The sequence below is a fragment of the Mandrillus leucophaeus genome, unplaced genomic scaffold, assembly GCF_000951045.1.
Source record: "Mandrillus leucophaeus isolate KB7577 unplaced genomic scaffold, Mleu.le_1.0 Scaffold702, whole genome shotgun sequence".
Classification (NCBI taxonomy): Eukaryota; Metazoa; Chordata; class Mammalia; order Primates; family Cercopithecidae; genus Mandrillus; species Mandrillus leucophaeus.
The window spans coordinates 336,838-348,284 of NW_012107609.1; the positions used below are offsets into that span (position 1 = coordinate 336,838).

The 11,447-nt window shown below is 57.3% G+C and overlaps 1 protein-coding gene across 1 annotated transcript in view; it reads left to right on the plus strand.

Moving 5' to 3' along the window:
* CLPTM1L (CLPTM1-like) overlaps window positions 1-11,222 on the plus strand; it is a 16,658-nt gene extending 5,436 nt beyond the window's left edge. Inside the window, exons 4-13 of the mRNA XM_011964731.1 lie at window positions 734-818; window positions 2,289-2,392; window positions 3,496-3,561; window positions 4,500-4,550; window positions 5,452-5,534; window positions 6,127-6,161; window positions 7,129-7,184; window positions 7,269-7,313; window positions 8,196-8,311; window positions 10,524-11,222. Coding sequence (XP_011820121.1) covers window positions 734-818; window positions 2,289-2,392; window positions 3,496-3,561; window positions 4,500-4,550; window positions 5,452-5,534; window positions 6,127-6,161; window positions 7,129-7,184; window positions 7,269-7,313; window positions 8,196-8,311; window positions 10,524-10,608 — 726 coding nt within the window. The 3' untranslated portion in view covers window positions 10,609-11,222. The remainder of the gene's footprint in view (window positions 1-733; window positions 819-2,288; window positions 2,393-3,495; window positions 3,562-4,499; window positions 4,551-5,451; window positions 5,535-6,126; window positions 6,162-7,128; window positions 7,185-7,268; window positions 7,314-8,195; window positions 8,312-10,523) is intronic.
* Window positions 11,223-11,447: the final 225 nt, after the last annotated feature.

Consider the following 11,447-nt stretch of genomic DNA (forward strand, 5'->3'; position numbering starts at 1 on the left):
TTTCGCCCGTGGAGTTGAGCTGCTCGAGGAGAGCCATCCTGTGGCTGGTAGGCTGGCCTGTGGTTAGGCTGGAAGGGTGAGGAGGCACCCAGGCGTGCGGCTGGCACTGGTTCTGAGTGCCTGGGAGTTTGGCTGCCCATCAAGCTAAAACTTTCTAAAGCCACATTGGAGAATTAAATGATTTTTATTAAAAGGTCGATGTCTCTAAGGATGAGCTCATGCATGGTTAGGTTTTTTTAAGTTTTTTTTCTTTTGGAGACAGGTCTCACTATGTTACCCAGGCTGGTCTCAAAACCCTGGGCTTAGGCAGTCCTCCGGCCTTGGCCTTGCAGTAGCCGGGACCACAGGCATGGGCCACCACGCCCAGCCCCTGCATTTCTAGCAAGTTGAGAGGTGAGGCTGCCCTGAGTAGCCACAACCCGAGAGCAGGGTCGGGATGCCCAGCCAGCCCCACAGTCCAGGGGAATCCAGAGCCTCCAATTGCCTGTGGGTCTTTCCAGCAATTCAAGTCATTATTTCAGAAGGGCCCCTGCAAAGCCTGCCTGGGCACTCTAGGTTCTGACAGGACATGGCAGGCCAGGTGCATGGAGGTGCGGGTGTAGACATCTGTCCTGATGCGTCCTGAGGCTGAGCACACTGCAGCCTCACAGTCACACGTGAGGCCTCTATCTCTGTCTCACGGGAGATGGAAACAGCAGGAGATGTGAGTTGCTGTCGTGTGTGTTCTCTCCAGCTTCTCTTTGATTTCCTGGCCTTTAAAAATGACATCAGTTTCTGGAAGAAGAAGAAGAGCATGATCGGCATGTCCACCAAGGCAGGTAGGCGCCCCGAGCGTGGCCCTGCTCAGATCCTCTGTCCCGGGGATGCTCACTGGAGCCTGCGGTTGAGGGCTGCCCGCCTCACTGCTGGCTGCAGACACAGCGCCGGGTGTGTGCTTGGCTCTTCAGAAGCCTCTGAGACCAGGCACTGTAAAACCCAGAGAGCCTTTGCGGCAATTGCAGTGGGACTGTCGGGGGCTGCGCGGCTCAGGGCCTGGCTGCAAACTGGCATGTGTGTGGTGTGACTGCCGGAGGCTGCATAGCTCAGGGCCTGGCTGTGGACTCTGGCGTGCATGGGGTTTGGGCCTGGGCTGTGAGGAGTGAGAAGCATGGAGCTCTCGAGCCTTCCCGGCTGCTCACGGGCGCTGAGCGGGGCTGGGGCCTCACATCCCCTGTCTTAGTTCCCTCGCCCCGTCCTCCCGCGGGTCTTCCTTCCCCGACCAGCGAAGGCCTGGGTGTGTGGGGCCTGCCAGGTGATGGCAGTTGATAGGCCCGTGGTACTGTGCCCGGCAGCGATAGGGAGTGTGCAGCTGTTAGGTAGGGCGGTCAGGGACCCCTGAGGCCAGGCAGCCCGGGCAGGAGGCCTGCCAAGATCTGGGACCAGTGTTCCTGGCCAAGGGTGCCTGCCGTGGTTAGGGGGCCCAAGTGAGTGAGGGTCCTTCTGACCTTGCAGGGGTGGAGGTTGTCACAGTGGGGTGGGGAGCGGCGGTCTGGACAGGGGCGAGGGGTTGGCGGTGTGAGGACGAGAAGTGGGTGAGTCTTGGTTAGGAATGAGGAGTGTTCGGCTCCAGGATCAGAGACCCAAACAAGTTGTTTTTCTCGAAAAGATGCCCAAGCAGGGGGCCCTGGCTGCCTTGGGGCCCTGCCGTGCTCTATGGTGGAGTCTCCTAACCCTAATGCCTTTCCCGGCGTCCCGGGTTGGGGTGGCCAGCAGACAGCGCTGTGGCCATGAGCACTGTTTGTCGTGTGGCTCCATGGATCTGCTTCCCCTGCCTGCCCTGGGGGTTTGCGGGAGGAGGAAGACGTGTTGAATAAGCTGGAGTGGTTGTTAAGGTACAGGCTGGGGAGGAAACCAGTCCAGACTTGAAAAGCCACGCGCTTATCACAGAACCAGCATAAGACCTGCCTGGAATCTAAGCTGTGCTGGCCGTCATCCGACCTCTGCCCACGCGCCGTGCTCGTTTGCAGGTGTGGCTCAGACACGTGCTTGTGGAGCTGGTGTGTGTGGCTCAGACACGTGTTTGTGGAGCTGGTGTGGGGCCAGCTGTTAGTTCAGCAGCCTTCAAGACACTTTCCTGGCTGCTGGATACTTCCCTGTTCTTTTTAAACAGGGGGACATGGACTGGGGAGTACCTGAAGCTTCTCGGGCGTGGGGGTTGGGATGGGGGACTGGGGGTATGTGTGCGACTTGGGGGCACACAGGCGGGGTCTGCCCTGCACCCCCTCCCAGCCCGACCGTCCTGTCCCCAGTGCTCTGGCGCTGCTTCAGCACCGTGGTCATCTTCCTGTTCCTGCTGGACGAGCAGACGAGCCTGCTGGTGCTGGTCCCGGCGGGCGTTGGAGCCGCCATCGAGGTGAGTTCCAGGCAGTGACCTGAACTGTCTGAGGTCCATGGGCCTCCGCGCACTCGGGAAAGGCTTTCAGGCCCAGCGTGTGAGACCTTCCGTGGAAGCCTGCGTGCTTGTTCCCGACGGCCTCGGTGTTCTGGAAGCTGTGGAATGGCAGGCGGTGGCTATAAAGGCTTTGAACAAGTGGAGAGCAGGGAAATGGGTGTTCTGATGGCATCAGCTCCTGAGGCCTGTCCACCAAGCAGAGTGGTTTACGTGTTTGAGAAATCCCACCACGCGCAAAGCAGAGGCGTAAACCGTGGGGCCTTGAGAGGCTCGTGCTGTGGCTGCAGAGCTGAGCACGGCGGCCAGGTGGGCAGTGACGGAAATCACTCGGTGCCCTGTGGTCCAGCCCTGTTCGGAGCTCAGAAAAGCCAGCCAAAAGGGAGCCTCATGGGGCAGGGCCAGCTTGGGAGCAAAACTTGAGGGGCCGATGGCCTTCGGGGTGAGAGGGCCCAGACACCCGCCTAGCTCCTCCCTGAGCACTGTGCCACCCCGGCAGGAGCCAGAGTCTGAGGGCCCCGTAGTTGGTGGCCCGTTTGTGGGTGGGGTCCTGCACGGCCGTCATGCCTGTTGAGGAGGAGCTGGATTAGACGGTGCTGGAGCACCGCAGGCGGGGCCCTCCGTAGGTACGAGTCACAGTGCCACGCCCGGCTCAGGCACCAGTCCTCTGTGAATGATGCCTTCCAAGGATGCAGCCAGGTGGTGGCAGCTCTCAGAGAGGTCCTGAAACAGGCTCCACGGCTGCCCAAGTGCCAGGCAGAAGGAGGTGGGGGCTAATTTGGGTGCAGGCAGGGTGGTTTAGAGAACCGCACTTGCATGCTGGTTTTTGTCGTCTGCTGGTCGGTGGCTGTGCAGCCCACCTGACCAGGTATACCTGCCGGGTGTGGGTTAGAGGCCCAGGTCCGGCCCCCACCATTCTCCCCTGAGCTGTGGGAGGGACAGGAAGAGGACAGTGGGCTGGGCGGGGCCGTGGGCGGCAGGTCCTATCCGTTACCATCTGGGTCATTCATTCGGGGTCTTGTGGCCTTCGAATATTAAAGGAACTATTTCCTGATTTCTCCCCTCAGCTGTGGAAAGTGAAGAAGGCATTGAAGATGACTATTCTTTGGAGAGGCCTGATACCTGAACTTCAGGTAGGATTTAACTGTAGTGGCTGAACCCCACGCCCTCTCTGAAGAGTGTGGTTTTGCCTCCTGCGCGCAGAGTAAAGTGGCCATCCGCGGATGAGTCACTGTGGGCCTCTGTCGGGAGCCTCCGTGGTGGAGGCAGCACTGGTTTCCGATCGCAGCCACTCTCTTCACCTGAGGACTCCCCAGTCATGTACCTAGTTCTGACCCTCTTCAATGCCGATGGCAGCGCTTCTGGGCCTGAGCCGGCCTCTGGGAGAAAGGACGCTGGCCGGCCAGCGGGAGTGCTTCATTTTGGCACCTTGCATAGGGCGCGCTTCCGAGGCTGGTGCTGACTGGGGTCAGTACAGTCCTGGCAATCCCCAAGTGAGCGAACCCCTGCCTCTTGTGGCTGCCCCAGTGCCTGGGTGCTCATGAGGCCCTTAGGCAGATGAGGGCTGGGGCAGAGCTGGAGCTGAATCTCAATGCCCACAGATGGACCTTGATTGAGGCGGGGCCCTCAGCAGTCACGGCTGAGATTTTCCATGCTGTGGGCAGAGGAAGGGCAGGAAGCCCAGCAGATACAGCGCAGCCTCTGTGTTCCAGCCTGGCTCCGTGACTCCTGGCCGGCTGGTTCAGAGCATTGTCGGCTGTGCCTGTGCCCTCTGCAGTGTTCTCACTGTGAAGCAGCAGCACTGAAAACCGAGCCACCCAACAAGGAACAGCAGTGAGGCCGCGCTGTCCCCGCTCAGGCCTGCGGGACCCAGGGCCAGGGTGAGGTGGGAAGGGTCCATGCAGATCCCTGTCCTCTGGGTCCTCTCCTCGGCCAGTAGGGACCTGAGCGCCCTCTGTAGCGAGGCCTGGGTCAGCTCTGCAGCCATGTGTGACGCCCCTTAGTCACAGCTCACCTGTGCTCAGATCCTCCCTGAGTCTGTTAACATCCCCTGTGTTGAATTTCACAACAGTTTGGCGCTTACAGCGAATCTGAGAGGAAAACCGAGGAGTACGATACTCAGGTAAGTCACATGTGATTCAGGGCACGTGCATGCCAGGCACATCCCACATCCTCGAAGACGGGGCTCTTGCTGTCACTGCTCAGTGCGGAAGTCTCCTTGGAGTACGGGTCAGCCCGCCTTGAGCAGGGATCCCGAGAGTGAACACATAAAACCCAAATTTCTTACTGGGAAGGACGGGGGCTTGCAGAGACGCTCATTCTCCAGTCCTTAAAGGCACAGCCTGCCTGTGTCACTGTATAGTAGGGGTATTTTCATCGTTTGTAAGTCACATTTGCCAGGCAGCTGACACAGGGCTTGGTATCTGCTGTGGTTGCTGGGAACGCACTTGCTGTCACCAAGGCCGTAACGGCCTCGGCAGCTCGGTGGCCTGGAGGATCGGCCCCAGAAGCACAGAGCATCACCTTTCCCCAGTGCTGTTGGGGGAGCTGGAAGTCTCAGTTCAAGTTAAAAGAACATTTCTGCACAGGAGTGATTTTGGTTTGGTTTAATGTTCACCAGCTTATATCTAACTTTCATGGAGTTGTAAAGCTGAAATCAATAGATACAGCTGGCGATGTAACTACATTACTTAGTAGACAGTTTTTTCAGGTGTCTTTCCATTATGTTTGTTGATTTGTTGTGGATCGGTTGGTTTTGACCAGCCCAAATTGATCTATTATTGTTAACTAGCGCCTGTAGTTACACCCGGGCTGTGGCGCGTGCGGTGCCTCCTGGGCTGCTGTGGCGAGTGCATGAAGCCCTACGTACGCCCCTCACACCGCCCGCCCCCTTCAGAGCAGCCCTGCCGCCCCGAGTGCTGTAGCTCGTTCTGTCTGTCCCTGTCGTAGTGAGCTCCATGCAGTGCGTTTACACAGGCCTGGCGTTTGGGCCTCTAACTGGAAGCTCCCTTTGTTCCCCGCAGGCCATGAAGTACTTGTCATACCTGCTGTACCCTCTCTGTGTCGGGGGTGCTGTCTATTCCCTCCTGAATATCAAGTATAAGAGGTAGGAGGCCGCATACGCTTCACCTGCTCCGTCTTTCCCCTGAGAAAGCCATTTGGATGACTGAGCCAGAGCGGAGTGTGGCTGGAGGGCAAGCTAGGGGCCAGGGCACTTGGGCGAGTGCCTGGGAGGGATCCTGACCCTGCAGCTGCGCATGGTGGGCTCTGGGCCTCAGTGTCCCCCCACCGGTAAGGTGTAGCTGAGAGGACTGACTCCGGCCACCAGGCTTCATGGGAAGCTTGGCCCTGAGCTGAGAGGGGTCCTGGAGCCCCTGGCCTCCGCTGCCCGGGTGGGATGCTGGCCTTGAGCCGAGAGGCGACGGAGCCCCTGGCCTCTGCTGCCCGAGCAGGGTGCTGGCCCTGAGCTGAGAGGGGTCCCAGAGCCCCTGGCCTCTGCTGCCTGGGCGGGGGCGCTCAGCGCTGTCTCCAGCCTGAGAACCAGGCTCAGCACTGCTGCTCTTGGCTGCCTAGCTGCAGTGAGAACACCTGGGGTTTTTTTTAGAGAATTTTTAATGAAAGAATTATTTTTCGTCAATTTAATACAGATACTAAGCTATGCAAGAAATGGGACTTCTCCTTTTTTTTTTCCATTTCAGCTGGTACTCCTGGTTAATCAACAGCTTTGTCAATGGTGAGTCCATGTGCTTCCCTACTTCAGTAATAGTATTTACAGCAGGCACCAATTTAATTGTTCTCACATTGTAACCCAGTGTGGCAGGTGCCTCTGCGGTGTCCAGGGCTCCCCCCAGGCTGTGAGCAGATAAAGCCCTGCGTAGCTTCGCAACAGTGACTGGTTCTGAGAAACAGGTCCTTGTACAAGCGACAGGGAGTGCTTACACCAGATGCGGCAGCCACTCCACACCAGGCTGTGTGGTGCAGCCGCCTGCTATCCGTGTGCGTCGCTGATCACAACAGCGTTGTGTGGTACGGGACTGTTGTCTGTTTTCTTCATGAAAACAAGTAACCATTAAAACAACACCATCCACGTCTGGTTCCTTAGAGCAAATGGAAGCACCAGGCTCTCCTGCCGATGCACTGTGGGGACCCTGCAGGGCCCTGTGCTCGGGGCCACATGTCCTGGGAGGCCCGCCTGCCCCCACCTGCCCCAGGTGGCACCTTCAGCTGCATGGGCTGCTGTGTCCATTCCCCCGCCCCACCAGACCAGCCCTGATCACAGCTTTGTGGTCTCTTTGGGGAGTGGTCCCGTGAGCATTAAGGGCGAGGGCCTGTCTGGTGCAGAGCAGGTGGGTCCCGCACTGCCATCCTCCCTGGTGGGAGTCCCACACCTGGTTGGAGCGCCACATTTGACCCCTGGGGCAGGACCTTGTGGGTCAGGAGGCCGTGTCCTCAGCCCCAGGGTGCTCCAGCGCCCTCACTCACTTGACCCCATGGGCAGCAGTTACACTGATGAATAAATAGAAGAGCTTTGCTCTCCAAAGTTGTCACAGACTCTTGATAAACTTACCAGCCAGAAAGTTGCTTCACACAATGACAGACTCTGAAGTTGTCGGGATGGCAGACCTTGTTTTCTGCCCGCTATGCACAGACGTGGCAGCCCAGCCCTCCACGCCTGGTGAGTGCTGTCTGTCTCTCTGCAGGGGTCTATGCCTTTGGCTTCCTCTTCATGTTGCCCCAGCTCTTTGTGAACTACAAGGTAAGGTGATGTGTGCTGCCTGCGGCCCAGCCCCCATCTCCTGTGCTGCCCGCAGCTGACCTGTGCCTGTCTCTCCTGTTTCAGTTGAAGTCAGTGGCACATCTGCCCTGGAAGGCCTTCACCTACAAGGTGAGTGTGACAGTTGGCGAGGAGTCCCCTCTCACTGAGCAGAGCATGAGTGAGGGCGTCTTCCAGCCCCAGCATTACCGGGGCAGTCTCTGCCCAGAGTGCATCTGCAGCCGTCCCTTCCACTGAAAAATATTAAGGAGGCTCCTTTAAGAAAAGCGAAGAGCTGTAGAGAACTTCAGACCCTGAAAGACTGGGGTTCTCTCACTTGTCACAGATTTGGTTTTGGTTTGTTTTTTTTAGTTTTTATGTTTCTTCTTAGCATGTGTGTCAAGACACAGATCCCTGTGGCCCAGTAACCGGTGCCTGGGGACAGTGGATTCAGGCCTCCCAGGCAGGAATGGAAGCCCCAGTGGGCCGTGGCCATTCCCCGCGGGTAGAGCTGTGGAGGCCCCCTTGGCTCCGTGTGGGATTAGAAGTGCCTCAGCATTGCAGGCGGAGCTGAGTTAATGGGATGTAATTTGCACTTTTCTGAAGTCAAGTACAAGCTCCCAGAGGAAAGGGCAATGCTCGGGCAGCTCTCCCCTTGGCTCTGTCTCGGGCGGCTCTGCCCTTGGCTCTCCCCTTGGCTCTGTCTCGGGCGGCTCTGCCCTTGGCTCTCCCCTTGGCTCTGGTTTCAGCCTGTTCTCTTTGGGTTCCCCGATGTGGGTGGGAGCCTGGGCGAGACCTGCAGTGTGTCAGGTGCCAGCGGCTGTGGGGAACCCCTGAGGGAACAGAGCGTTGTGTCTCCACTTGCCGGCTTTCTGCTCTTTTCATTGTTGCTGTGAAGAGTTCCAGTTAGTTCCAAGTATCTGCCCAAAGCCATTTGCTTGGTTAGGTTACCAGAAACAATAGGATTCCAGTCCCAGCAACTGGGATTCACCTTCCTCCCGTCTGGCCCTGCAGGCTTTCAACACCTTCATTGATGACGTCTTTGCCTTCATCATCACCATGCCCACGTCTCACCGGCTGGCCTGCTTCCGGGACGACGTGGTGTTCCTGGTCTACCTGTACCAGCGGTGGTGAGTGCGGCTGTGCACGCTCAGCTCTTGGTCCGTCTCAGCGGCGTGGCGCTGCTGCTGAACAGAATGACGGCTTTCACGGCACCCTGCGCCTGTGTGTCCATTTGAAGGCAAAGATAATTGGCGGGTGGTGGTTTTTCCTGTCTTGCCTAAACTTGGGTTCCAGTTGCCCATGATATGACCTGGCAAGAAACTGTTGCAGCTCTGTCTCCTCATTGTGCTTTAGAAATGCTCATTTCTATGTGAATTGTTGATTAGCCACTGAAAGCAAATTTCTCTCCTTAAGCTATTTACTTATTCACAGTCATTGCTATTGAGCAGAACAGAGACCGCAGCACGACTAATCCATACTTGGCACTAGCCTTGAGGTGTCCAGCTGGCAGTCCTGGGGTCCAGGTCTCCAGCGTCGGGAACAGGCTCTGGGCCACTCTTGGGCTGTGTGTCCCTGCAGGGCAGAATGTCACTGGAGAGCGCCCTCACCTCAACATTGGCCACACCCCTTAAACCAGCCACCCGGGCCTCTGAAGATGACATTGTGTTGACCTCCTGGCTTGGCCTTCAGGTCGAAGGCTGACGGCTAAGGAAAAGGCTTTGTGGAATTTTCTAAACGCAGAGGCTCAGATCCCGCCCCGGGCCTCGGAATTTTCTAAACGCAGAGGCTCAGGTCCCGCCCCGGGCCTCCTGCTTCCCTCCAGGGCTGACATCTGCCCTCTCAGTCAGCAAGAGCTCCCTCAGCTCTGCTGTGCCAGGGTAGGAGCCAGGGATCTGGGGCTCCCCTCAGGAGGGTTGTATCCGGACCACTGCAAGCACTGCCCTCACCTCCAGTCCCGGCCCCAGGCCTTGTCCAGGGGTGGAAGGAGTGTGTGTCACCCCCAAGGCCTATTGCCAAGTGTCTCAGAGCCTCCTGGCTGTATCCTTTCTCTGACCCTCGAGATCCCTCTTCCCATCTCCCCCCGCCCCGACCAGGAGGCCACCACTCATACACCATGGCTGTGACACTTCCGTGCGCCCTTCCCAGGCCATGGCCCCCCTCAAGGCCTGGGCATCCTCCTAGTGCTGGAGAGAGAGCCTTTTCCCCCAGGTCGTCCTGGGGGGTCCTGCCTCGGTCTGGGCTGCCGGCCCTTGGGGAGCGCAGTGCTCCCATCCCCGCCTGTCTCCACACACAGCTTCGCCGGGTGTTTCGGAGCCTCTGTCCCGGCCAGCGTGAGGCTGGCATTGTTCGGCCTGTTTTAACTCTTTGTTCAGGTGCAGTTGGCACATCCACACAGTGGCGCATGGCCGCCCTTGCCTAGCTCTCCAGGCCTGGCAGCCGGCTGCCCACCCACCCCCTTGCTGTCTCGTGCAGCCCCTGCACTGGAGCTCCAGCCTGGGTCTCAGCAGGAAGGGCTGTTTCCCCGTAAGCAACACTCACGCTCACACGGGGCTTGGTTCCCATCCCCCGTTCACCATTCTCAGATCCCCTAGTTGGCCTCCTGCCCCCTGCAGAGCTTGAGGTTGTCCAAGCCATGGAGCCCCAGAAGCTGCTGCGCCTGGCGTGGTTGTCACTCTTCAGGGTCCCGTCTCAACCGTGATCCCTTCAGGTGGCTCCCAAGTCCTCGCAGGTGGCCCAGGGCGTGCCTGAAACTGTGCTACACTCGGGCTCTGTGTGTTTCTGGTTCCAGACCTGCAAACGGTGTTTGGCCAGGACCACAGGGCCCTTGGTGGGCAGCAGGTCCGTTTTTAAGCTGAAACCCTGTACGTCTACTGTTCGTGGCTGTGTGGAGCTGCCCCTCACGCCACGGCTTCCTCATCCATACGTAGGGGTGATGTTGGCAAAGCCTTGGGGGCTCAGGATCAAAGGTGGCGGCAGTGTCCTGCCAAGTGTTCACAGCTGAGGAGACGCGCTCCCTGAACATGGCAGTTCCTGTTCTGATCGCGCAGGTCTCCGTGATTCCACAGTTCCCAGAAGGCAGCCAGTGCAGCCTCCGGGTCCTCCATTTGGCCAAGCTTCCCTTTCCTAGAGAGCAGTGCATTGGCCTGGCCATGCAGAACAAAACACAACTCAGAAATCCCTCCTCAGCCCTCAGCAGTAAAACTTCTGAGGATCGACTTTTTAGTTAATTTGCTCACTGTGGCCGCTCACTGGAAAATAAATCAAGGATGCCAAGTCCTCCTCTTAGGAAAATAGGCCCTGCAGTGGGGTTTGCTGATGTGTTCATTTGTGTCGTTGTAGGCTTTATCCTGTGGATAAACGCAGAGTGAACGAGTTCGGGGAGTCCTACGAGGAGAAGGCCACACGGGCACCCCACACAGACTGAAGGCCGCCCGGGCTGCCGCTGGCCACGTGCGACTTGAATTGTCCATGAGTATTTTTGGAAGCATTTGGTGGAATTCCCAGACATTGCATTTTCTGTGTTGCCAAAATCGCTTTGGACATTTCTCAGACATCTCCCACGTCCCTCACATCAGATTTGGAGCTGGTGGCGCTCACGGTGCCCCCACGTGTGAACGTCTGTCTTGGTCACAGAGCTGGGCGCTGCCAGTCACCTTGAGCTGTGGTGGCTCCCGGCGCGCGAGTGTCCGGGGGTCGGCCATGTCCTCACACTGGCAGGTGCGGGAGCCCTCACAGGCAAGGGGGCTGTGGGAGTTCCATTTCAGGTGGTTTTCTAAGTGCTCCTTATGTGAATTTCAAACACATACGGAATTCATTCCGCGTGGACTCTGGGATCAAAGGCTCTTTCCTCTTTTGTTTGAGAGTTGGTTGTTTTAAAGCTTAATGTATGTTTCTGTTTTAAAATAAATTTTTCTGGCTGTGGCATTTTTCTTGACCTGGTATAATGAAAGTATTTCAGATGTTTGAGTTTAACCCTTTTCCAGAAAGTAATACATAATATGGATTTATTTATGCATTAAAAAAGCAAATTTAAAGAGCCCTTCCCAAGCCTTGAGTCATGAGTGTTCTTACATACTTAGCATCTCAGTCATGTAAGACTAAATTATTGTACAGAGCCATGACCCGTCGGGTCAAGCCTGTCTTGCCCTAGGTTGAGGCAGAGAGGGAGAAGTGGAATAGAAAGATGGAGAGAGAACTGCTGGACTCAGCGTATGGTAAAGTTTCATGTTTGCTGAAGTTAGTTCTTGTGGGGTTTGTTGTTCT